General features: G+C 52.6%; 3 protein-coding genes across 4 annotated transcripts in view; all 3 read left to right on the forward strand.

Annotated features, from left to right (window-relative positions):
- The first annotated feature begins 578 nt into the window (after positions 1-578).
- Positions 579-4,744, forward strand: ITPA (inosine triphosphatase). Its single transcript, XM_065648912.1, has 8 exons — positions 579-655; positions 750-807; positions 885-949; positions 2,108-2,181; positions 3,012-3,043; positions 3,777-3,892; positions 4,188-4,264; positions 4,533-4,744. Exons 1-8 carry the CDS (start codon positions 593-595, stop codon positions 4,651-4,653), a joined length of 606 nt encoding a protein of 201 aa, XP_065504984.1. The 5' UTR covers positions 579-592; the 3' UTR covers positions 4,654-4,744.
- Positions 4,745-5,129: 385 nt separating this feature from the next.
- On the forward strand, positions 5,130-10,355 carry METTL13 (methyltransferase 13, eEF1A N-terminus and K55). 2 transcript variants are annotated; one of them, XM_065649069.1, is made up of 8 exons: positions 5,130-5,325; positions 5,752-6,499; positions 7,221-7,420; positions 7,984-8,179; positions 8,428-8,571; positions 8,663-8,875; positions 9,258-9,389; positions 9,865-10,355. In XM_065649069.1, exons 1-8 carry the CDS (start codon positions 5,173-5,175, stop codon positions 10,137-10,139), a joined length of 2,061 nt encoding a protein of 686 aa, XP_065505141.1. In that variant the 5' UTR covers positions 5,130-5,172; the 3' UTR covers positions 10,140-10,355. The 2 variants fall into 2 exon arrangements, with proteins under 2 accessions (XP_065505141.1, XP_065505142.1); XM_065649070.1 differs by having other exon boundaries at positions 5,139-5,325; positions 8,407-8,571.
- Positions 10,356-17,417: 7,062 nt separating this feature from the next.
- Positions 17,418-25,841, forward strand: part of DNM3 (dynamin 3) — a 146,747-nt gene continuing 138,323 nt past the window's right edge. Inside the window, 2 exon segments of the mRNA XM_065648911.1 lie at positions 17,418-17,605; positions 17,607-17,981. Of these exon segments, the coding sequence (XP_065504983.1) occupies positions 17,418-17,605; positions 17,607-17,981 (563 nt within the window).

A 25,841-nucleotide genomic window follows, 5' to 3' on the forward strand; every position in this document is an offset into this window, starting at 1 on the left:
TCTGCCTGGGGGCCACTGGCCTTCACCAACCCATCCCTCTAGGGCTCCGCACCGGGAACAGGGCCCATCTCTTGCCTCCCGAGTCCAGCTCTCCCTACCAACGCCGTTGCTGCAGCTGCCAGCTGGTCCCGCATCTGCCTTCAGCGAGGTGAAACTCCACCTCTCTCACACAGGAAATCTGGTTTCAGAAAGCGCAAAGACGTGCCAGGGGTCAGGAGCACAACTCGCTGCCCGGTTTCCCCAACTACACGTGGTTCTACTTCAGGGAAAACAGGCACAGGGCTGCCAGGCGCTGGGGAAGTAAACAGGGAGGCGACCGCCCCCGCCCGCTGCAGGCCGGGCCTCAGCCAGCAGTGACCAGCGGCCGTGGGGCGGGGTGGGCCCCGGCGGGGTGGGCCCCGGCGGGGTGGGCCCGGGCTCCCGCGGCACTGCCCGCGGGCGGCGAGCGGCCAGCGCCCTCCCCCGGGGGACCGGAAGTTCCCTTCTCTCGGGCATCGGCGGAAGCCTTCCCCATTGGCTGGGCGTTGCCGGGCGCGGTGCCGTTGGCGGCGGTGATTGGCTCCTCAGCGCGCAGGCGCCGCGCGGGGCGAGGATGGCGGCGCCGGTGCGGCGGAGCGTGGTGTTCGTGACGGGCAACGCCAAGAAGCTGGAGGAGGTGGGGGGGCGGTTGCCTGGCAACGCGCGGCGGCGGCCCGTGCTGGCGGGGCCGGGGCCTGACGGGCGGGTTTCCCCGCCTTCTCCCTCCGCAGGTCACTCAGATCCTCGGGGACTCCTCTCCCTACACGCTGGTGGCCAAGAAAATTGACCGTAAGTTGGCGGCGGGGCGTGGGGGGACGCGGCGGCTCGGCCCGGCCGTCTCCTCAGTGCCGGCTTTGTGTCCCCAGTGCCGGAGTACCAGGGGGAGCCGGACGAGATCTCCGTGCAGAAGTGCCGCGAAGCCGCCCGGCAGGTCACTCGCTTCGTCCTTCCCCTTTCCCGGCGGGGGTGGGTGCGGGGGACGCCGCGGCCCGGGGGGCGGGAGGCAGCCAGGGGCACTGGGGCATGGAATCGGCCCGGAGAGAAGCCAGGGACGTGTCCGGGCCCAGCCTGTCTGCGCTCCTGTCACCGGGCTGTGCTGGTGAATTCTCGCTGGTGACCGCTCAGGCAGTCCCGCTGCTGCTCCCCCAGCCCCGTGTCCCCTGAGCAGCGGGAGGACGTGACAGCTCCTTCATCCCCCGTGGGTGTGGGACACGGACTCTTCTGTCAGCTGGAGCTTCTGAAGGATCTCCTTCCAGAGCCGTCTCTGGGATGGGTATCTGACGCGAGGGTATGGACTTCACGACACGATCAATATGATCATCATGAGAGCCATTTATTGTTAGTCACACAGAAACCTTTATACTTCTTGAACATACTATTTTTAGACTACAGCATTTATACTTCTACAGCATACTATTTTTAGATTACAGCATTACTTAATTATTATTGTCAATTGCAAGAAAACAGAACCTTATCTATTTAGCAAAAGCAAGCAGTAGAAGTCTTATCCATCTGCAAAAGCAAATGGTTCAGGAAGCAACTTGCAGTTACATTATTGCGGTCACACAGACCTGGGTGCTGTCCTCCCTGCACCTGCGTGAGGGAGTTTCTCTCCTCCTGCTGTTTCTCTACATTCCTGGCTTACAGTACACAATTACTATTTATGAAACACTGGGTTGTTCACATTAGGATGACCAAAGTCCTGTAAAAACTCAGCAACAGGTATCTTAAAAGAACCAAGCGAGGATTGGGACTTAAGGAAAATGCAGGCATGCCTGTAGGACACCGGTTTGCCCTCTCCTTGTCCCACCGTTCCTGCCCCCCAAGAAGGCAGAGGATGTTCAGCTCTGCTCTGTTTTCTCCATGAAAGATCTTGCCTGCCATGCTTCAGCCACCCCAGCCTGTCTGGGGAGAGCATGGCTTTGGTTGTGTCTGTCAGGTATGTGGATGGCCTCTGAGGTGGCTGGTGGATTTTTGTGGTATTTCTGTTATCAAGGAAACACAGCAATAGAATAGAGCAAGAAAATGGTGTTGGAGGCAGTACATTCCTCGAGGTCTGATGTTTCCATCTCTTGGGCTTCTGCTGTAGGTTCGGGGACCTGTTATAGTAGAGGATACCTGCTTGTGCTTCAATGCCCTGGGGGGGCTTCCAGGACCGTACATGTAAGTAGGAGGGCACTTGCTTCACCTTTTGTGTCCTACAGTTAGTAGCGCAGGCTGGCAGGGTGTGTTTCACAGGAGATTCTCCACGTGTCAGGAGCAATAGGGTCAAGGAGGTGATTACTCGTTTGTGTTCTCTTCATCCTGTACCCTGGGGGCTGGACTTGAACTCCTTGAGCCCTGCTGTAAGTCACAGTGCAGGATGAGAGAGACACACCTGAATTATTTGCTCTGGCTCCTGATCTGTGGTGCCTGTTCTTGCAGCCAGCTTGGGAACCTGGTCTCACAGCGGGATCTGCATAGTAAATGCACCATGTGTTTCTGTGGGACTCTGGGATGAATGTCCTATAGGTTCTCAAGGGAACTGCCTTAATTCAGCAGATAACAAGATTATTACATTACAGTGTAATTCTGCTAAAAAAATACTGCCTTAACTCTTGGAATTAACTTTTAGTGTGATTAATTCTTCCAAGCTCTTCTAAGCAGAGACATAAAAGCTTTATGATGAAGTTGGCACTAGAACTGCGTGTAAGATGTGAACAACTTGAGTTGAGAAACGTATTTTTCCATGTAAGTGCTCATGCGTGAGAACTGGATTATTTACGTAGACCCCAGTGCTGTAGTAAATTAAATACTCCACTGCTGTTTTCACTGTGTCCCATTCAGTTTAAGTCTGTCTTTATTGGTAAATAGTGCAGAATGAGGTGATTTGGCAGCACATTTAAAAGGGATTCAGAGGGCTATGAAAATGTAGGCAACAGTGTCTCAGGGATGCCTGTATTTATGGAGAAATAATAGCAAAAATTAATCTTTCGTCTCTTCTTCCCCTTCAGAAAATGGTTTCTGGAAAAACTCAAACCAGAAGGTACTGCCTCCCATGTTCCTGCTCTGCATGTAACTCAGTCCTTTCCAAACAAAACGCATCCCTGCCCGTGCTGGGTTCTGCTGAGCGTGCTTGCCCGCCGCACTGCCTGTTTCTTAGCTGGTTCCTTTCCTGTCTGTCCAGCTCTGTCCCTCTGCATTCGCTCCTTCAGCCTGTTCTGTGCCCTTCTTCTTGGGATGTTGTTTCCCCCAGTAGCTTCAGCATCATCCCTGGATTCCCAGGCTCCTGTCTCTGCAGACTGATGGCAGGGCTTACAGGAGCTTCTTGTCTGTCATCAGTATGGCCCAGAAGACCTTCTGCTCCCTTTGGCATCTGTGCAAAGCCTCTCTGCACTAATGCACACCTCCCCAGTGTGCCGTGACTGCCTTTGATCCCGTGGTTAAGAGTGTGACTGCAAATCCGGCATTAGCATTGGGAACATGAGTGTTAATCATGCTAACTCAGAGCGGTCTTTAGTCCTCTCTGGCACCGTGCACTCGTTTAGTTTTGCTCCCAAATTAATAGTGGGGCCCTGCAGTTCACGCTATGTTAGATGCGTCAGTCGTACAAGGGACTGGGCCAAGAGCATCCTTGTGCCTGAGCTTTGTCACCTCCTGTAGTTCTTCCTCTCCCCTGTGGATGTGAACGCAGAATGCTCCCTCTGTTCGTCTCTAGGTGGATGTGTTGCGCTCCGAGGGAAAGGCACTGATGCCAGGATCCTTTCTGTTTCACTCAGGCCTGTACAAGCTGCTGGCTGGGTTTGAAGACAAATCTGCCTACGCTCTCTGTACCTTCGCATTCAGTACTGGAAACCCAGAGGAACCTGTGAAGCTCTTCAAAGGCCAGACTGACGTAGGTGTTGTGCCTGGGGAAGGGAAGATGCTGAGGGAGAGGGCTGGAATGTGAATTTTGTAACAGGGCTGGCTCTGTTGAGGACAACTTTAGTGGCCCCTCAGTCACTGAACGCCCTCGGAGCTTCTCTGTGCTGGGAACAGGCTGAGGGAGAACACAGGTCGTGGGTGCTGCAGCCTTTTCACCCACCATGTGAGCTGTGGCTGTGTGTAGCTCTTCAGTCTGTGTTTGAAATGCGGCTGCGAGGGAATTGCTGCGAAACCACAGCTTACGGGGCTGTTCTTTCTTGTGGCAGGGGCTGATAGTGGAGCCCAGAGGCCCCCGAGATTTTGGCTGGGATCCCTGCTTTCAGCCTGACGGCTACAACCAGACGTAAGTGGTGTTTAACCTGCAGCTCTAAGGCAAGCCAGGGTCAGGGTTGTGTGTGGAGGGGAACCTGCTTACGAGGAAGGGTGACAGGCAGAAAACTCCCTCCTGGATCTGATCGTGGTGGGTTACAGGGAACCCCCAGATCAGGATGTGGGTTGTTGTCACTATGGACACCCTGCTGCAATTGAGCAGAGTGGGAACTCTCGGTGACTGGGGGAGCGCATGCTGCCGTGTCCCTGCTGCTGACACTTGTGGTTTCTCTCCCCTCCAGCTATGCCGAGCTGCCCAAGGCAGTGAAGAACTCCATCTCGCACCGTTACAGAGCGCTGAGCGAGCTCTCCGCCTTCTTTCATCAGAGCAACTCTACAGAGCCCAGGCCCGCTCCCAGCTAACCCCCCCAGCAGCTCTCTGCCTTGTCCGTGTCACGTTCCGCCGCAGGGGAGCTCTGCTCCGCTGCGGGCTGCCATTAAAGCTGTTCCTTTTGAAGCCACTGGTATTTTATCGCTGTTTTCATTGCTCCAGAAGTGCTGGGCAGCCCTGGAGGGCTGGAGTATTTAGGCTGTGCGTTTGTGCTTTATGGAGGGGCTTGCAGGGCCCGTTGTGTCTGAGAGGGCTCCGAGCCTGCCCGGGCATTTCCTGCCGCCTTTGCTGCCTGGAGAAACGGCAGAGACCCGGTGCCGCAGCGCACCGAGACCCGGGTGACCGGCTTCGCGGGAGCTGCGGGCGCGCCGGCGGGCCGCGCTTCTGCGCGGAGCGGCTAGCCAATGGGAAGCGGCCGGAGGAAGAGCCAGCCAATCGGCTGCGGGTCCGCTGCGCCCAATGGCCGCGCTGCGCAGCCGGATGCAGTCAGCGCGCGGGGCGGCGGGCGCGGGGACACGCGGGGCGGGAGCGGCGGCGGGAGCGGCCCGGCCATGGAGCTGCTGCCCCGGAGCCCCGGGGAGTTCGGCTCAGCCCGGTACTGGGATCGGTTCTTCCGGCAGCGCGGGCAGCGGCCCTTCGAGTGGTACGGGGCCTTCCCGGAGCTCTGCCCGGTCCTGCATAAGTACGTCCGGCCCCGCGACAAGGTGAGTCCCGAGTGGAACCCAGCGCCGTGTGCCCGGGCCGAACCTCCCCCGCCATGGGCTGCGCCCGCGCCGCCAAACTGCGCCGCCAAACTGCGCCGCCGTGGCCCGGCTTAAACTGCCATCGTGCGCTGACACAGGTGGTGTGAAGCTCCCAGTGTGCAGAGACCCACGAGTTGTGCTGGGACGGGGAGCTCTGGGGGTAAAGCACCCAGATTGTACCAAAAAAGGTGCAATAGATGCATCGTTCCTGTGCCCTTGTGACCTTTCTATATGGAAATGTTATCTCAGGGCCCCAGAGAGTGGGTTTGCAGGTGCTGCGGGTGTGGTTTTCACGGAGGGCTCGTGGCTGATATTTGCTTGTAAAATGCTTTGGGACACGTTTCCAGGGTGTTCTCACCATCACGCTGTTCTTACGCTGCTCCCCAGGTTCTGGTGGTGGGCTGCGGGAACTCAGAGCTGAGTGAGCAGATGTATGACATGGGGATGTGTGAGGACATCATCAACATCGACATCAGCGATGCCGTGATTCGTCAGATGCAAGAGCGGAGCGGGAGCAAGAGGCCAAAGATGAGCTACCTGCTGATGGACATGCTTCACATGGACTTCCCTGATGCCCACTTCCAGGTGGTCCTGGACAAAGGCACGCTGGATGCCATCCTCACCGATGAAGAGGAGGCCACTGTAGCCAAGGTGGACAAGATGTTTGCTGAGATTAGCCGGGTCCTGCAGGTAGGAGGGCGCTACCTCTGCGTCTCCTTGGCTCAAGCCCACGTGCTGAAGAAAGCGGTAGAATATTTCTCTCAGGAAGGCTGGGTTGTGCGTGTCCATCAGGTGGCCGGCAGCGGGGACAAGCAGCAGTTTGTCCTACCTGTCTTTGTCTATGTCATGACAAAGTTCAGGAAGATCCCTGGCTCGGCACCGCAGATCCTGGAGATCTGTGCCGAGGAGCAGGACAAACCGATGCGGGTGGAGAGTGCAGAGCGGCTGGTGGCGGCGGTGAAGGACAGGCAGCATTATGCGCTGCTCTGCAGCCAGCTGAGCAAAACCCCATGCGGGGAGCAGGTTTCCCTGGATCTGTGCGACAAAGAGAGTGGGCAGCCTCGGTACACGCTGCATGTGGTCGACAGCCCCTCAGTGAAACCTTCCCGGGACAATCACTTCGCCATCTTCATCAGTGAGTACAGCTTCTCCTGCCTGCAATGAGACAGTGCTCTGGCCAGGAGCTGCAAGATGGCCAGTGGTCCTGGCCCTGCTGAATTCGGAGCTGGAGAGGGAAATAACCTGCCTGTGTGGGGTTTGGTTGATGTCTTAGTCTTGGCTTTGTGGTGGGACGTCTGTTTGCCTGGTGGTGCAAACAGAGATCTAGCACAGAGCTTGCTGGCTGAGCGGATGCCCATCTGGCAGCAGAGGGCTGCTGCCTGCCCTGCCTCCAAGGTACTGATTCCTGCAGCTCGTGGTGCTGGTGACAGCCGCAGTAGCAGGCGCTGCGTAAAGCCAGAGCGCAGCAGACACAGCCAGAAAGGTGTCACTGTTCTGTGTGGGCGTCCTGACTTCCCAGGGCCAGGCTGCTCAGGGCTGTGCTTTGCTTTTGCTCTTGCACCTTGCGGAGGTGCACTGGGCTCTGCCAGCAGCACTGTTCCCTCCCTGCGTGCCTGCAAAGCTGGGGCTTAGCACAGCCCAGAGATGGGTCATGAGGCTGTTGGATGCTCCCTTCTTATGACGCGTGGCTTTTCCAGCCTCTTGCATGAGCCTGCCCAAAATGAGGAAGGTCCTGACACTCTTGCAGTGTTACCTCTTCCTCATGTCTTGCCATTCGCCGTGGCTCCTTTCTTGAAGGCCTGGATGGTCACTCGGGGACCAGGACTGGCCCAGGCTGATGGCAGCCCCTTCTGCAGTCCCACAGGGCAGAGAAACTGAGTGGCTCTTTGGGACGGAGGAAGGGCGGAGGCAGCTGGCCGCCAGCGCAGGCTTCAGGCGCCTGGTCACCGTGGCCCTGCACAGGGAGCAGCACTACGAGGGCATGGCGGGCATCCAGGCGGAGCTGTCGGGGAAGGTGATGGAGCTGGCCCCGCCGGGCCTCCCTGCCCAGCAGCAGGTGAGCCCTGTCGCCCAGCATCCCTGCTCAGCTTCCCTGAAACCAGGGCCAGGCTGGCTCTGGCAGCAGCGTGTCCCTCTTCTCTGAGTGGACCGAGCTGCAATGCATTACCTGGCTGCCCTGGCAGTGAGGAGACTGGCCTCAGGTGTAGCTCCTCTTGTTTTTCCCACTAGCTGGCTGCCTTTGCTCGGAGGGAGGATTTTGGGGAATTGCATGGCAGGGTTCAATGTGAAGTCCTTGCGCTCCAAAACCCAGCATCCCAAGAAAACCAGGCATCCCAAAACCCTGAGAGCATCCAGCCCCTTCTTAATCCAGGCCTTAACTTTTCCTGTCCCTTCTGTCTCCTTCCTGCCCCACCTCCCCAAACCTCAACCCTTGCAAGAAATCTTGGGTGTTTGCTCCCTGTACCCCATCATACATGTACAGGAGGGGAACCTGGTGTCCCATGTGCTGGTCCCCAGCTGCCCTCTGGCTGCCTACAGCACATGGTCAGGGCAGCAGGAGCTCCAGGGTCTGTTCCTGTAGCCTTTCCTTCCTCACACCGGTCCCCATCCCTCCTGCAGGTGCCCTTCCTGTCCGTGGGAGGGGACATCGGGGTGCGGACGGTGCAGCACCGTGACACCAGCCCTCTGAGCGGGGAGTACGTTGTAGAGGATGTGAAGGGTGATGGCACCTTCTACTTCCGACGCCTCATCTTCCTCCGCAACAGGAACGTGGTGCAGTCAGAGGCTCGGCTCCTGGCCCCCGCGCCTGTCCCAGGTATGTGTGGCAGCCGGGAAGGGGCAGGGGCCAAGGGTGACTTTTTGGAGTGTCAGAGAGTGAGATTGATACGGGAGGAAGATAAAAGTCCTGCTGAGGCCTGCCTGCTTTGTCCTGGGGCGGCTCTGGAAATGTTTTTGCGCTCTGCTGCCTGCTCCGTGGGTGGGGCAGGGGCTGGGGTGGCTGGTTTCCAGAAAGCATCCCTATCTTCTGCCTTGCCTTACCAGCCAGTGCTTCCTGTCATTCAGGCCAGAGAAAACGGAGGAAGGACAAGAAGAAACCCAGCCCTGCTGAGCCACCTGCAGCCATTGACAAGAGCTACCTGTGCTGCGAGCACCACAAAGCCATGGTCGCGGGGCTCTGCCTGCTGGGGGGCCCTGACCCCCTCCCAGGTGAGTAAGCCGGTGGTGGGAGGCTGTGCGTGGGGATGGGTGGTGTGAGCACGGCCGTCCCGGTGGCTCACTGGCTGCTCTCTGTTGGCAGGAACGCTGCTGGCGGTGCTGGTGGTGGGGCTCGGTGGGGGCAGCCTGCCCCTCTTTGTCCACGACTACTTCTCGCAGGCCCATGTGGCCGTGGTGGAGATCGACCCCTCCATGCTGGAGGTGGCCACGTGCTGGTTCGGCTTCTCCCAGGGTGACCGGATGCAGGTGCACGTCTCCGATGGCTTGGACTACGTGGCCAAGCTGGCAGCTGAAGGTATTGTTTCATGGAGCATCGTGGCTGCTCCATCGATCCCACTGGGTGACAAGCTGGGGACCTGAGTCCTGGGCTGCTTTCACCCTCTGCTTCCAGTCCCTGCCCATCTCCTGCCATGTGTCATGAGCTCCAGCCTCGCCAGGTCTTGGCAGCTCACAAGCCCGTCCTTGCCAGCGTGTGCAGGGGACCTTAGATTTGCTGCCTCCCCCATTGCTGATGGCTGCTGCAGTGGGTTTCGTTTGGAAAGAGAAACCTTGAGAGAGACAGCAGCATCCACAACATAGCAGAGGAGGTGTCTTGGCCACCCCGTTTGTTTCCTCCCCACCACGTGTGGCTCATCTCTGTCTCACGGGATAATGGGTCTCTGCGCTCCCTCCTGCAGCCCCAGCCCAGTATGATGCCATCATGTTTGATGTGGACAGCAAGGACCTTACGGTGGGGATGAGCTGCCCACCCCCAGCCTTCGTGGAAAAGCCTTTTCTGCAGAAAGTTAAAACCATCCTCAAGCCAGAAGGTAGGAGGAGAAATCCAGTGTTGTCCCTGTGGCCGGGCTGGTGGGGTTTGAGTCACAGGGCCACTGTTTCCCATGCTGGAGAACAGCAGCTGCAGCCAGGGTTGCTGCATGGGATCTGCTGCTCCTGGTGGGTCCTGGATCTGGGTGTTTCAGTGGGCGTTGCGACAGCAGGGAGCAGGGTGGAGCAGGTGGCCCATGACACTGCTGTGTCAGGCAGGCTGAGACATCCCGGAGGGCCAAGAAAGGTTGCAGGAAGGCAGAGAGTGTAGACAGTATCTGGGAACAGATTGTGTGGCAGCAGGGATGTGGAGCTGGGCCAAGGGCACTGACGGGCTGTCAGTACTGCTTGTGCGGCTGCGGAGGAGCCACTTGCACCAGGGTGGCACCGATTTAGTTGTGTTCCCACAGAGAGGTGTGGAGCTGGGTTGCTGTGCGTGGGCTGGTCTGAACTCTCACTCCCCTGGCTCTGCTGCAGGAGTCTTTGTGCTCAACTTGGTGTGCCGCGACGCCCGGCTGAAGGAGTCCGTCCTGGCCACCCTCAGGGAGGTCTTCCCGCTGCTCTACACACGCCGCATTGAAGGGGAGGTCAACGAGATCCTCTTCTGCCAGCCCAGCGCTGAGGGCCGGCGGGACCCCACAGAGCTAGGAGCACGTGCCCGGGCACTGGAGGAGGCCTTGAGGCAGCCTGGCCGCCCCTGGGACAGCTCGTACGTGCTGGCAGACATGCTGCAGGCCGTCAGGATCCTCTGACAGCGGCCTTGGTGCTGCTTGAATGACAGGTGTCCCCACGTGGGTGCTGCGGCCCCACACTAAGGGGTGTCTGTGGCTGGGATTGCTGCCCCTGGGGGGCTGCTGGTGGCCTGGGTCTGCCTGAAGGACGTAACTGGTGTGGAGGAGTGCTCCCCGCAGCACGGTCCCCTGGGAGGGGGTCTGCAACTGGGGGGGCTGGGCAGCCCCAGGGGCAGTGTCGGGGTGGTGAGGGGAGGAAGGTGCTGTGGGTCTGGCAGGGCAGTGGGTTTGGCTCTGTCTCTTTTGCTCTGCTGTTGTGGGAAAAACATCGCTCCAACCTTCCTCTCCAGCAAAGCTCCTTCCCTCTGTGCTCCCCTACCTGTGTTTCCAGCATCCCTGGTCAGGGGTGTCCTTGCAAAGCGCTTGCCCTGAGCCTGGTTGCAGATGTCTGTGGGTGGGCTGAGCTGTGAAAATAAAGTGCTCAGAGCTGCTCTGAAGCCTACAGTGCTTTGCCTGTGTTATTTGTGGAGCACCTGACACCCCTGGGAAAGGTACAGACACCTCCACTCCTCAGTGGCACATCCTGGGGGCAGGCAGCTGCCCCTTGTGCCCACCGCCGCCTTCCCCAAACTGGGGCCCTTTGCATGCCCGCTCCTCTGTGTCTCTCCAGGCATCACCACTGTGAAGTGGGACCTGTGATACCTGTGGCCCCAACCCTTTTTCCCCCGTCCTCTGGGCAGGCAGGGACCAGCCCTGTGCTCAGGCTCCTGGCCACACTGACCTGCTCAGGTTGGCCTTCCTGTGGGATGAAATGTCAGCAGGAAAACACCCATTGAGGTGTTCCCGCGGCACCCCATTCCTGCCCAGGTGGCTCACTATTTCTCTCCTGAGGGTTTCAAAGGCGGGTTCCTCCCTGCAAGGTTTAGCTGAAGAGCTGACCCGTGGGCCCTGGCTGGTTACAGAGCAGCTGACCCGCCAGTGCTCCCTCAGTCTTCAGAAGTCATTGCGGGGTGGGGGCTTTCCTTTCTTCCCCTGCAACAGCTGATACCAAAATAGGTTTGAGACACAATACCAAGGTGACCGGCTTGCAGACACCGAGACATGTTGGAGTCCAAGGTGCAACCTGCTCAGGCACCACTGACCCCTCACTCCGTGCTCCCTTTTGCTGCTGGCACCCTGAGCGAGGACATCATTTTGTCAGCTGCTTCCCAAAGCAAACCTTTCCCAGCCACCCTTCCACAGCTCAGGAGTGACAATGACTCACCAGAAGCAGCTCCAAGTGGAATCTGACCTGGCCATCGGCGTGGAGGCAACAGTAGCCTCATCTCAGGGCTGGCTCTGCCGCTGTGCTGCTGGCTGTGCCGCTGTGCCGCTGGCTGTGCCGCTGTGCCGCTGTGCCGCTGGCTGTGCCGCTGTGCTGCTGGCTGTGCCGCTGTGCCGCTGGCTGTGCCGCTGTGCCACTGTGCCGCTGGCTGTGCCGCTGTGCCGCTGTGCCACTGGCTGTGCCGCTGTGCCGCTGTGCCGCTGGCTCTGCCGCTGTGCCGCTGTGCCGCTGTGCCACTGGCTGTGCCGCTGTGCCGCTGTGCCGCTGGCTCTGCCGCTGTGCCGCTGGCTGTGCCGCTGTGCCGCTGTGCCGCTGGCTGTGCCGCTGTGCCGCTGGCTGTGCCGCTGTGCCGCTGTGCCGCTGGCTGTGCCGCTGTGCCGCTGTGCTGCTGGCTCTGCCGCTGTGCCGCTGTGCTGCTGGCTGTGCCGCTGTGCCGCTGGCTGTGCCGCTGTGCTGCTGGCTCTGCCGCTGTGCCGCTGTGCTGCTGGCTGTGCCGCTGTGCCGCTGGCTGTGCCGCTGTGCTGCTGGCTGTGCCGCTGTGCCACTGTGCCGCTGTGCCGCTGGCTGTGCCGCTGTGCCGCTGTGCTGCTGGCTGTGCCGCTGTGCCGCTGGCTCTGCCGCTGTGCCGCTGGCTGTGCCGCTGTGCCACTGTGCTGCTGGCTCTGCCGCCGTGCCACTGGCTGTGCCGCTGTGCCACTGTGCCGCTGGCTCTGCCGTTGTGCCGCTGGCTCTGCCGCTCGTGCGCCTCTCACCAGGCAGCCTCACCACCCGCTGTCCTGCCAGGGTGTTGGTGGGCTGCCCCTCATCATCCTGTCCTTCAGCGGGGCTCCACCTGCGGGAAATCCTGGATCCTTTGGGAAGCCGAGCAAGAGAGTGTGTGAGCCCAGGGGTTTGCAGTTCCCCAGCCCTGTGAAGGCCATGGAAAGGGCATTGCAAGGGCTCTGAGCCCCTGAACCAGTGGGGACTGCAGACACTGCAGAAGATGGGGCTGTTTGTGCCCAGGAGTCACTACGGCAGCCACGTGGACAGCAAGCGTGTCCCTCCGATCTTCTGCTGTCGCTGTATTTTAATTTGCCAGCAGGTTCTGCTTTAGAAACTGCTCTGTTCAGATCCCTTCGATGCTCCCTGCCTTATTCCCCTTCACACAGCGGGACAAATCGGTGCCCTACTTTCTCCCTCGGCTGGCCCGCTTCGACACAGAGGGAGCAGATATTTTTTAAATAAGTGCCTTTGATGGTTCCCAGGCTGCGGAGAGCGGGGCTGGCCTGCTGCTTGCCTCAGATGAAGGATGGCAGTGGAGGCACTTGCTCTCTGTATGTTGCTCACTACCCATCGCTCCTCTGTAGCCTGTTCGGGACAGCATGTGGTTGCTGGTCCACAGGAGAGACAAGGCTGGGGCTCGAACTGGGTAGAAGGCTGGCTGTCCCCACACAGTTAGTTTCTAAAGCTGTTCTATGATAAGCAATTATTTGAAAGGTATCATCCATCCAGCTTAGCAATGGCAAATTTCTCAAGTGGATCAGCAGTGCTGCATTTAGTCTATTTGTAGTCTTTAGTTTTCAATTCTCAACATAATTCCGATGACATAGGTTTGTGTGTGTGCTCTTTATTTTATGGAAACCACCTCCTTTCTTCCCCAGGAGCTCATACAAAGGCCGCATTCATCCCTCCCTTGTCCAGTTCTGCCTTTCTGCTGTGTTTCCTAATCGCTATGTGATGCCACATCCTGGTGGAAAAACAAAAGCCATCTATTAGAAACAATGTAAGGGTGAAATCTCAGTTTGTTGCAGCTGTCCTTGCAGCTACTGACAGCCCTTCAAGTTTGATCTTGAAATACTGGAAAATCAGTAAAGTAATGAGCACTGCATATCCCTGAAATCCTGTGGTACAGGCAAAATGCTCTGAGGCTGGAATAATTGATGTTTAGTAAATATTTCTCTCCTGGAAGTCAAAACATGCAGCTAATGTATATGTTTGGCAACTGTGTTTCTGTTGAGTGTTTTGGCAATCTACTCATGTTTACATCCCTTACTCCTCACTTCCTTCCTTTGCAGTGTAGGCTCGCTGTAAGCCGGGGGATAGAACAAGCGCTGCTGTCACTTAGCAACCTCAGCTGGCTTTGAGATGTCGACTTTATTCCTTTCTGGATTTCCCAGCACAAAAAGAGACGGCCGTGTAACTCATTGCACGGCTTAGGTGTGAGGCTGTAGCCAGCCAGGGATGCTTTGATCTGGTCCAGCCTAAATCTCTCTCGGAGCATCAAACTTGTCTCCCACTGCTGTTCCAGTTGACAGGTCAGCCCTGGGTTTGGTGATCCAGAGTGGTTGGGATGCTTTGGCCCAGGGTGACACTGTGGCCAGGCAGCTGGCAGGACGGTGACGCTATCAGGCTGGCAGCGGTGGGGTGCCACACATATATCCCATATGGTATAACCTCCTTAGGGGTCACAGCCCAGATCCCTGCTCTGCAGAAGGACTGGAAGTGGCTGGGCTCTCGGAAAGAGGGTGGAGGTGGATGGGGAACTTACTGTCACCTGCCGCAAGCACGCCAAGCAGCTGGGAGAGATCTTGCAGTAATAAAAGCTGCGGGGAAGAGCCTTGCTGGGGTGAGCCTGGCCCTGCTGTCTGGGGGTGCTGCTGCTGCCTGGGCATGGCAGGGTCACAGCACAGCAAGGGCTGTGACAGTCATGTCTTGGAGGGTGGAAATGACTGGGAAGTGTTTTGTCCATGAATTCTTCCCTTGGGGAAGCACTTGGCCCGCCTGGCTTTGTGACCGAGGCTGCAGCAAGGGAGTACGGCTCTTCTCTGGTGTGCTCAGGGCTGCAAGGAAATGTCTCTGTGGGCTGCAATGCAGCACAGTGGCCTTTTGCTACCCTGCAACTGGATGCACCCAAGTAAAGGATCCAGCTGGAGGTCACAGGGCAGGAGAGTGGTTACCAGGCCATATGGGATGGGGATTGGGCTCACTGTCTTGTGGTCTGTGAGTAAGTTGTGCCACAGGCTGCAGGGGAACGGTAGAAAGCGCTGCCTCCTCCTTACTGGGAGAAATGCTGCAGCTGCTACTTCTAATCGCAGTGCTGCAGCCTCTCTGGCTTTCTTCCACTGGCCTTAATTCTGTCTTTTGCAGTTTCAAGGTCTGAGCATAATGCTGACCAGCACATTTATGCCAGTGTTGCGGAGCCAGGTGCTGCGGGGAACTTGGAAGCCAGAGAGCCTTGGTGCATGGGGCTCCTTGTCTACACCTCCTCCCGTTTCGTGGCGATCTGCTCCCTGAAAAGCTCTGCAAGACTCTGGGTTTGCATCTGGACCAAGAAGGAGGCAAGGAAGGTACCTGGAAAGAAGATGATTGTGTATGAAGGAGCTGGCCTGCCTCTTCTAAATGCTTCCTGGGGGGGGAGGACACAGCCTTATCTGTGCTCTGCTTCCCCTTGGGGTACTGCCTGCTGCAAATCTCCATTGTAGTTTATATATAACCCATTTTTCATGAAGGGAATTGTACCAGCATGTGTTTATAAAGCAGCCTGGGGACCTGATCCAAATGTCCTCAGCTGAGATGCTACAGCTATGCCCTGAAACCAGGCTATTTTTGCCATATGTATTTTTCTGGAAGTCAGAGCAGGACAAACTTGATCTGAAATGCACTGGAGGCTTTGGCAAGGCTGGAAGCCCCAGGCAGGCTGTGCTGGAGCTGGTGACGCTTGGAAGCGAGCAGACCACACTGATGGAGACAGCGGGGCCAGCGTGCCACCCTGGGGAGCTGGGCACCCTTCTCACCGTGCCGGGGAGAGGTGGTGGGTAAAGGTCTTCTCTCCTTGCTGAGCCTGGCACGTGGCAAAAGGAAACGATAAACAGTGTGGGGCACAACTGAGCGTTGGGTAAAAAGAGAGCGTGTTTAGCTGGCTAACCAGTGAGCAGTGCAGCTCTGTGCTCCCGCTGTGCTCTCAGGGGTCACACCTGGTGCTCTGCAGGAAAATGGTTTATTGTGTGGCCTTCTGATGCTGCTTTGGGTCTTTTTTTTTTTTTTTTTTTTTTTTTTTTTTTTTTTTTGGTGTTATTCATTACAGGAAGCTTTGCAATGGTCTCTGCTAGTACTGTCCCTGCTTCCTTTAATTTAGCCACTCTGAACCTTGATAAATTCAGAAAGCTAGGCTGGGCTCCGCAGTAGTGTTTGGAACAAGCTGCCTGGAAAAATCAAAAAAAGCAGAGACTTGAAGATACACTTGAGTGCCCTTCCTTTCTTCTTGCCTGCTCTCTTGGAGCTGTTGGAGAAACGAGCACCCTTGTGATAACATGGACATGCATAATGAAAATGTTCCTGCATTTTCCAGGAGGTGGGAAATCTATATTTGGCTACTTGTGGCTTTTTTTTGACGGAGGGTGGATTTTTGTAAGTGATGGAGTTGGAGAGTGAGCATGGTCACTTAGCAGCTTTAACTCAGCTTCAACAGGAAAAAAAGTTTGGTTCGGAAATTTCCCGGACTTGGGGGAATAACTCAAAATTTTCCTAATTGTATATATTTTCTTATTTTATTTTTTTTTAATCATGGAAGCAAAAATCAGATGTAATTTAAAGACCTAATGGAAAGCACAGTTCCCCAGGTTATCCATCTGAATGTGTGCATAATGTTGCTCCTGAGGCATTCTGCCTTTTTAGTCTTCGTTTGTCTCTTGTGGAAATGCAATCCTATCACCAGGCTGCTCTTCTACCAGTCTTAATTATTTCACTGGAGCAGCACAAAGTGCTCTGATGCTGAGATGAGATGGATTTGGCCAGAACATGATACTGTTCTTCCTGACTTCCAGCCTCTGTAGAACCCCATGAACTGGAGGAAGGCCAGGCAGTTACTCTAGTAGTAGTACTCTAGTTACTCTCGGCATAACCTGCTCACTCAGGAGTGGGGAAAAAAATAATCATGCTGCTAATTGGCATAATTATGATATGGTCAATAACGCCCCAGGCCCCATCTAGATAGAAGTGATCATGAGGCTTCTCCCAGAGGCTGTGATGCTGGAGGGGGTGATCTAAACACAGTGGCAAAGCCACTGCTAGAGAAACCACCTCTGTGTTACGCTGATTATAAATGTTTTAGCTTGAGCTAAAGCAAAACTGGTTTGTTTCCAGAACTCAGTCTGTTGTAGAGAGTCACTTTTTACACTTATTGAGAGCTCTGGCCAACAAGTTTTGATAATCCTCCAGACCGTTAGTATCTGTCAGCCTGCGGGATGTTCGCAGTTCCCTGTTGTTTTGCTTTTCATGCTGAGCGAGGCCGGTGTCTGGTTTAACGCAGAGGATAACTTTTATTGCTGCAGGACTCCCAAAGCCTCTGTTTTGGATATTTTTCTGTTGTGACTGCTGCCAGTAATCACAGATAAAGCTAATCTCTGTTGTTTGCCTGTGCTTTTAGCTCAGCCTCAGTATGCATTTTTAATTGAACCCACTGCAATGGTGTGACTTGGGCCTTGCTGTCGCTTCCCAGCCTGTTCCTGAAACACTCCCCTGCTACCAGCCCTGCTGGACCCATTTTCTTGGGTCTGCCCTGACCCGGTTCTGGTGGATGCGTGTCTGACCCTGCAGTGCTCCTGCCCATGTCTGAGCGTCAGTGCTGTTTGCCAGGGCCCCTCATGTTCTGCGGGGACGCATCGTGGCTCCCGCTGCTCCTGTTCCCATCGCAGGCAGGAACCGAGAGGAATTTGGCCACCGGGACTGCTCCGAACTACCCTGCTCGGCAGACTGGGAAGCGCTGAAGCCAGCTGCCTGCCAGGTCCCACGCCTGTAAGCATGTCCAGGCTCCTGGGTGTGCTCCCGGTTTGGCCGTGTTCCCAGTTTGGTGCCAAAGTCGCAGAGGAAGGAATGTACGCAAAGGTGCTGGGGCATGGCTCAGCCCTGTGCTGGGGGCTCTCCGGGGATGCTGCAGCCCTCTGCCAGCGGGAGGGGGTGGCCAGCCAGGGTTGGGGCTCCGGGGGCAGAGGGTTATAATGGTGGTCCCCTGCGTCATGTGTGGACCTGGGTCAACCGTGGTCCTCGTGCCCAAGGGCCCCAGCACCAAGGAGGCTTGTCCTCGTGTGGGGGTGAGCCCACCCAGCCGCTCGAGCAGGGCAGGTGGGCAGTGGGAGCTCTGGGCTGCCGGGAGGACCCCACGGATGCTCCCTTCAAGCTGCTGGCCTCTGCCGCTGCCGGGTCGCGGAGGGGCCGCTGCCACCGCAGGGACGGCAGCGGGGTCGCCACCGCCACGGGCAACCGGGACCCGCAGCGGGCGGGGGCGGGGCCGCAGCGGGCGGGGGCGTGGCCGCAGCGGGCGGGGGCGTGGCCTTTCGGTGGAGACCCCGCCCCCAGGTTCGGGGGTGGGCCGCATGCGCAGTGCGCCGGCCGTTACCTGTCAGCGGCGGCGGCGGGATGGAGGGGCTCATCCCGCTCGTCAACCGGCTGCAGGACGCCTTCGCGGCGCTGGGCCAGAACTGCCTGCTCGACCTGCCGCAGATCGCCGTGGTGGGCGGGCAGAGCGCCGGCAAGAGCTCCGTGCTGGAGAACTGCGTCTCCAGGTGAGGCGGCGGCCACAAGACCCCCGGGGCGCTCCCCCCCCCCCCACCCCGCCCCGCTCCCCGACCCCCGCGCCGCTGCCTGCGCGTGCCGTTCCCAACGGCCGTTCCCGCGCTCCCAACGGTCGCGGCGCGCGCCCCGCTGCAGCGCCGTTCCCCGGCCGGCGATGTGCGGGGCGCGGGGGGGTGCCCGGGGCAGCTCGGTGCGGGCCCCGGTGCCGCGGGGGCGGCGAGGCGGGCCCTGGCACGGCAGCGACCTTGGTGTGCGTGCTGCGGGGAGGGCGCCGCGACTCCGGTGTGAGCGCGTTCGTGTGCCCGGCGGCGAACTGTTGTCTGGAGGAAAAAAAAAAAGGTGTTTAAATCCTAACTACGGTGGGAGCTCTGGGTCTGGTCTGTTAATGGTTCTCATGCCATTGCGTACACTTCGTGCTGTCCTAACGTGCGGGTGGGTATTGGCATCTTTTTAAAAAATTACTGAAAGAAGAAAGGTGAAGGCTAATGATTCAGGTGGTCCCGTGAAGGTCTCTGGGGGTAAATGTGAACTTCACATGCTGTTTCATAAAGTTCTTGCTGCATTGGATGCGAATAGCAGGCAGTGTCCCGGAGGGAAGTGGTGTTTTCAGAGCATAGCTGCAATTGTTAATCTGCAAATAAGGTCTAACGTACTGTTGTGCGTCAGTGATTGGGGAACGTCATTAAAGGCGATATTAAATATTGTGTCTTTTTACAACCTGGCCACATGTCAAATCTCAATATCTCTTGACATACAGTTTGAAAATACTATACAGTTGATCTGTATCTCCACTTCCAAATTTACTCTTAATGTGTTAAATGCTGGTTCTTTCTAGTTAACCACTGATGTAGACAGTACTGCCAGTCTCCCAAGTTTAGAAAGCACAACCGAGGTCCTCAAAAATCAGTATTGGCCATCAAATTATTGGAATTTTTTTAAACCATTCTGTTAAAAGTATTCTTGTAACCTTTTGACTTTTTGATCTGTGTGTTCACGAAGCTATGCGAAGCACACGTGTAGAGGAGGAAAGGCATCTTCATTTTTCTTGTCAATAAGGATATTTTGGTCCCTGTGTCAAAGCCTTGTCGGGGGTGGCACCCACCTGGGATTGGCACTGAGTGCGGTGGGCTGATGTCTTTGGTAGAGGTTACTGCTCCCACATGCTTGTTATTGCTCCCCTGCTAGAGGGATCTGCTCCATCTGATCTGCAGGTGAGGTGGTTCCTCTAAATGCAGTGCACTCCTGTGCCTGCTGCCTGGATGCACCTGGCTAGAGCAAAAGGTGAAAATTAGCAGTTTGTGCTAATCTGATCCATTTTGACAAGGGGCTGGAACTGGCACAAGTGAGATGTGGACATCTCTAGGAAGAATTTTGCACAAAAGCTAAGGCCAATGACTTTTTTCACCCACATAATTATGCACCATGCAGCCTGCAGACACTACAAGAGAGTCTTCAGAGAAGAGGTTACAGACTACTGTGAAGCAGCAGGGTGTCTCTGTCACACGGGATCGGGAGTTTGAATTCTTTCAACCCCATCTCAGAGTTCCACATAGTTGTTTTGTGCAGTAAGTTCTTGAGATAAATTGTCAGCTGATCTGTAGTGCCTCCCTACTTGCAAGCTTGGAGCCTATTGCAAATGTGATGTTAAAATGCATTACTTCAAACCTATTCCACAAGACTTAAGCAACTGTGGTTTATTTGTGCCTTTCCTCCAGGCTGAGCGAGTATGTGTGGTCAGCAGATGTACACTTGCTAAGCTGTGAGAACTTGATTTTGAGCCATCGGAACCAGATTAATAAATATCCAGGAGATCAGAGCGTGTTTTGCTTATCAGATCAGCACACAAAATGGTCTATGGCTCTTTTTAGTAAGCTATAGGACATTCTATTTTTTACAGGATAACGAAGCTCCTCTTTGCAAACTAGAAGTTTGTTACATCTGCATCTGTCTTCATATGGTTTATAGAGGTAGCAAGTCTTGTTGTAGAGACATGCCATACTCATTTCTTGTTGTTACTAGTACATTGCATGATGTGTGATTAACCACTGGGCGAACACTAACAGTAACATGGCTTTGAAATTCACATCAAAGTAAAACACTCCCAGCATTGCTCTGAAGCTTAAGCATTAATTCTCATGGTTTTTTGTTTGGATTTTTTTGTCGTTGTCGTCTTAGGGGTGTTTTTTTTTTTGTTACCATATGAATTGCTAGTAGATTGTGAACTCTTAGCCTTCAGAGAGACATTCAAGATCTCCTCTCTTCAGGAATAGCTGTAATTGGGAAGAGGAAAGCATGCTATCCTCCATGGGGAGCACAAGGTCTTGCTACAAGCATGCTGTTGGTTGATAACCTCCGTATTTGTTAGTGGAGCTCTACTGAGGTTAGTAAGGTTGTTCTTAATTCTAGGGTCAGATTGTTATTCTCTGCTGCCTGTAGCCACTAGACTGGTGTGCCTGCTTCAGTCCTTCCTGGAGGCTTTGGTTGCACAAGGACAGAGAACACTTATTTTCTAGCTTGCAGGTGGTATCAGAGTTGGAGCTTGTTTATGGAGCCGAACCACCCAGGGAGCATGTTGGGCTATACCGCTTTACCCAGCATCTAGTTTAAGTATTGCCACGATTTTTCAGAAGTGGTGTGAGGGATCTGGCTCTGGTATAGTTCTGTGGGCTGGCAGATGGTTCTGGAAGTGGGATCCACGTGCTGTTATTTCTGAAGTTGCTGAGTGACACCCATCCATCTCTGTCCCCAAGGTAGCACCAAGCCTGCTTTAGGTGCACACAGCATCCGTAATTACTAAAAACAGTCAGTGAATGTGTTTGGATTAGATTGCATGTTTGATCTGCGTTGGTGCCGGTGTTGCATGAGGGTGAATTCTGCATGTCTGCCTGCTCTGGGAATTGTGTGACACCCAGAACTACTTATTGCGTCATGGTAGGTTGGCTTGGAGCAAGGCTGCAGTGGGGCAGGGTCAAATCTCCCAGTGCAGCCATTATTGTTACTATTTCTATTGGCATCCGCTGAGGTACTTGGAGAGTACGCTCTTCACTTATCACTCCTCTGTGTATAAGGAGACTCCTTCTTTTGGTAGTCAAGGACTGTGTTTGAAAGATTTCCTCTCAGGATTCTGGTTAAATTTAGATGGAAACAAAGATTTCAGAGAGCACCTGAGGACAACAGTCGTTTCCATTTATGGGTTAGACCTTCATGTGTTCCTAACTGGAGCTCGTGGCACGTGTTTGAGGAAATGGCATTGTCTGAAGAGCAAACTTTCTTCTTACCTGCTTCTCTTTGTAACAGAAGTAAATGTGCCCTTAAAATACTGAGCCAGTGTTTGAAGCAAGGCATCTAGTGCAATCTTCTGGTAGAAGTTGGTGGGAGAGAGATTCAAAAGCATAAAGGGGAGTCAAACATCTGATCCCAAGAGGATGCCAGTGGGAGATAGGCGCTTTGCCTGCTCCCACTCCTTTCCTACAGATGAGTACAGGACAACGACCTTGTATGTTGTTTGTGCTTTTTAAATGTCTTGCTGTTGATAATAATAGGGTTACTTAAAAGAAGACTAATGGCAGGAAGCCATCTCTGGAACCTGTATTTGGAGAGAAAACATTTTCTATTATTTCATATATCCAAATGGGTTTTTACCATAACGAAAGGCACAGATGGCAAGCTACCTTGTCAGGGCCTCTTTCTCCAGATTTGAATCAAAACCTTATTTTATTCTTACAAATAGCGAGAAATTAATAATCAGATTTCAAAGCTGAAAGCTCTTTACTTCCTTCCCTGCTTAATATAATATAAACTGCATGTGGCCAAATAATTGTTTTATAAGAGATGTGAAGTCTAGATTGTAAGCCTGTCAGTCACAATCAAACAAGCACTTTCATTTTAAGAGCCTGAGGTCTGGTTTTGTAATACAGCTTTACAGCTTTTTGATCTGAGACGCTTTTGATAATCTCATGGCCACTGTGTGTTGTATAGCTATTTATTATGACGTAGGTACTTTTTTTTTTTTTTTTTTTTTCAAATTATGATTCCTTGTGCACTCAGTTCATTCTTTTTGCTTGAGATGCTGGTGATGAAAAGACTTCGTTGAGTCATTAGGGGAAGAGAAAGGACTTTAAATCTGGCTGTTGAAGCACAGAATTTCTCCATAGGAGCAAGACACATACTTAGATTGTGTGCTTCCTGGGGGAGATACAGTTAAAATTGGTGCAGATATTTTATTATTTTAGTTACTAGTCATTTACAGAAAATTCTCCTCTTTCGTGAAACAGGCATGAAAAAGCTAAGCAGTTACAGATAGAAACTGAAATGTGGGGCTGTGTATTTTTTTTTTAATCTTGAGGATCTTCTGGAAATCAGAATCAGCCACTCCTTTTCCTGACTAATTAAGCCATTGTACAGCTGTATTGAGTGTATTAGTCTAGTTCTCAAAATAATTCGGTACGCTGAAAGCAAGAACAACTCCTGTTTTCAGCTATTTCTGACTATTCCATTAAATAGAAACAGCAACAAATGAGACAGTGTCTCATTTACGTTTCTTCTCTAAATATGTTTTTACATATAGATGCTGAAGAACAAACTTGGCCATTTATGTGGGATGTAGATGGCATAGTTTTGTCCTTAAATGTAACTCCAATGTGGATTCTAAGTTCATTTTTACATCGTGTTGAGAATTGATATATATAAAGTAAAGCAAATGTGTAGTTTAAAACAGACATGCAAACAAATATGGCGATTTTTTTTTTCTTTTTTTTTTCTTCCCCTGGATGTCAAGTAAAAGTTTCCCTCTAAAACTGTTTTGAGGATCCATGTCTCTTCTGGCATTTAAATTTTACCAATTAAAGGATTTCTTCTATTTTAAGAAAAGCTGTACTCCATAATGAGACATAGTATAGGGAGCCCTGACCTATATTATGGTATTTAAGTTCAGTATATCAAGCAGTTTACAGAGATGCTAGATCAATAAGAAATACATAACACTTTTGTAAAGAGTGCCTCTGAGAATACATATATGTATATATATATGGTCTTCAGCATTAGGCATAGTATGTACAATTAGGGCCTTGTAGGGGTTTAGTGAATACAAGCTTGGTATTTGAAGTCTGAGATGTAGGCTTCAGGAAGGAGCCCACACTTGGGATTTGTTAGTGTTGAGATCAACTAATAACAAACACCTTTGTCTTGCGGTTTCTTGACAGGCATTGCTTCTGCTAAGGCTTCAAGCTTATGTTAATTGCCTTTGTAGATTAAATAGGAAACAAAGCTTTCCAGTTTAGATAAAGAGATATTAAGAATATGATTGTCTGGACATTCATCTGTAGTCATAGGGAGTGATGCTGCTATGGAGAAGTAAGGACACTGTTCTCTGCCACTGATTTACTGTATGACATCAAACTGTTTTTTAAACGTTACCTGCATCTGTACCACATGTATATGCCTTAAGTCTTTACTGTCTTAACTGTATGAAGGATTTAGATTTTTATTCCTTTATTTTTAAGTTGCTTCTATTTCTAAAGGAAGAGGTTAGCATATAATCTTAACATCAGTGTGGGAGAACTGTGATTGTAGTCTAAAACTTGCTGTTAGGCATTTCTCTGCTTTGTGTGACATCTGCTTTAGATATCCACTGGATGTTTCAAAAAGATGGACACAATTTGAAATCACTGTATCTTTGAAATGGCACCAAAACTGAGTATTGGATTCTGCTTTGAACAGCTGAGGCAGAGCAGTGTTTCTTCTTCCTGAAAAGGGACCCTTGCAGGTGATTAGTTTGTGCCTCTAACAGCTTAGTCATTGAGAGATTGTGGTTTGCTATCCATCAGTTAATGATATTATTTGCAGTATTAAGGAGGTTCTTAAACAATGTCTGCCTAGATTGCAAGCAAAAAGGGCCAGAAGCCATTTCTGCCTTTTTTTTTTAAACAGTGCATTTCAAAATAAGGACTTCTAGTAAATAGAAGCCTGTGAACTCCTCTTGTTTGCTGTCCTCATGTGTAACGGGTTACTGGGATTCCTTTTAATGCTGTGTGTCCGCAGCGTAGAGCCTGTAGCGCGAATATGCTGAGAACAGGAAGCGAGCATTATTTAACTGTGACCTTGCATCTTTTTCTTCAGCAAGTTGCACTGAGATGAACAAGGCAGCATTATTGAACTAGAGAGGAGGAAAATCCCATTTAACTGCATGCTGGGCTTTGATGTACTGCCAAGTACTGTTGTCTGTGATAGCCTCTGGGATGCAAAGGAGACTGTAGCTGTAGATAAGAGAGGTTTTCAACTGAAGTGTCAAGCGATAGTGTCAGCTTTTATAATTTGTATGTAGAAGTTATGCTAGGTATTGAATTAAAAGCATAGTATTTCTGCATCCTAGTTCCCGTGCAAAATCACCAAGATTTCATTCTTCAGATATGCAGGAGATGTACTGTTTGCTGTAATACAGCCAGGTTTCCAGCCTCATAGATGACATAATCAAAGTTAGATTAATCTTTACCATTCTGTACTTGTTTATTACGTATAGTGCAGATGCCTAAAAAGGTCCATGTGTATTCAGCAGTCCATAAGTGTAGAGTATGTTCTAAAATGGTCTGTGTGTAATTCACCTGCAGAGAATAGGCAGGGCTTTGCGTGGCGAGTGCGAGAACCACTGTAAGGCATCTCTGGCCTCTGCTGCACGACAGCAGATGAAATGGGCTGTGTTCCAGATCTATTCAGCAGCCAAGCTGGAGGCTGCTGAAGAAATTTTAGCATAATCCATCAGAGGCAGTGTTGTGCCCTTGCGTGCTCACCTGTTAGTTTGTTCAGGTGCTAAACAAATGTTGACAGAAGATCCTCAGTGTCTGTCAGATCACAGAAATAGGGTGGAAAGCCTTAGGAGTCTGAGCTGAGACCTCTGGCATTATGACTTTGTTAGTGTTCTGGGAAGCAGCAGCATAAAACACTATTTTGGTCAGACATTTCATATAAAATTTTCTCGTGATAATAATTCTGTTTCTGGTGAGAGGAGAGATGGAAGATCATGCCACATATTAAATTTCAATGTTTAGCTAAACAGACTTTACATCGTCATGGACCATATGTTCATTTGCACATATTACCGGCCCAAAGAAGGGTAAGTGGGCAGGTAAAAAAGGACTAGAGAAATTGTTTGAGAGACTTGGATCACGTCTTTTGGAAACATCCCCCTTTCCTTCTTCCTTCTGTAGTTATCTTTCCGTCTATAAATTCAGGCTGTCTTTATACTGCAGTTCCCATTGTCTATACATTCTGGAGGGAGTAGAAGAATTGAATGCAGTTGTATTCCAGCTCAGCAACATAATCTGAAATGACTTGTATTGTACCAAGAAAGGTAGTTGTACAGTTTGACAACTTGTCCACCACAAAAGAGAAAATGTGTTTTTACAATGCTTCTGAAGAGGCAAAGTTTTTTGGACGTGACTAGGATGTGGCATAGCTGATTGTATGCTATACCACAGTTTAAAAAGTCTGTGGTGATGTATCTGCATTCAGGACAGTGTGATTTGGGAGGAAGGGTTAGAGCTTATTTTGTCCAGGTTTTTGATGGCACCACTGAAATTTGCAACATTTAAAGTCTTGTCATGATGGAGTATCCAGAGGGGAATTATTTGCAAAATGCAAGTAATTATATAGTAGTTAGCTTCATGTAGTTTATATGCCTGCTGTGCTGGGGACATGTTATTTTCTTTCTGATCCTTGTAATTGGAATTTCTTTATGTTTGTATCTGATTGTGTTATAGAGGAAAACTTTTTACTCAGATATTTTCTAAAGAAACATGTTAATAGTATTTGGCAGCTGTGATTAAAAAAAAAAAAAAACCACAACCACAAAAAGC

This window comes from Caloenas nicobarica, chromosome 20 (genome assembly GCF_036013445.1).
Source record: "Caloenas nicobarica isolate bCalNic1 chromosome 20, bCalNic1.hap1, whole genome shotgun sequence".
Classification (NCBI taxonomy): Eukaryota; Metazoa; Chordata; class Aves; order Columbiformes; family Columbidae; genus Caloenas; species Caloenas nicobarica.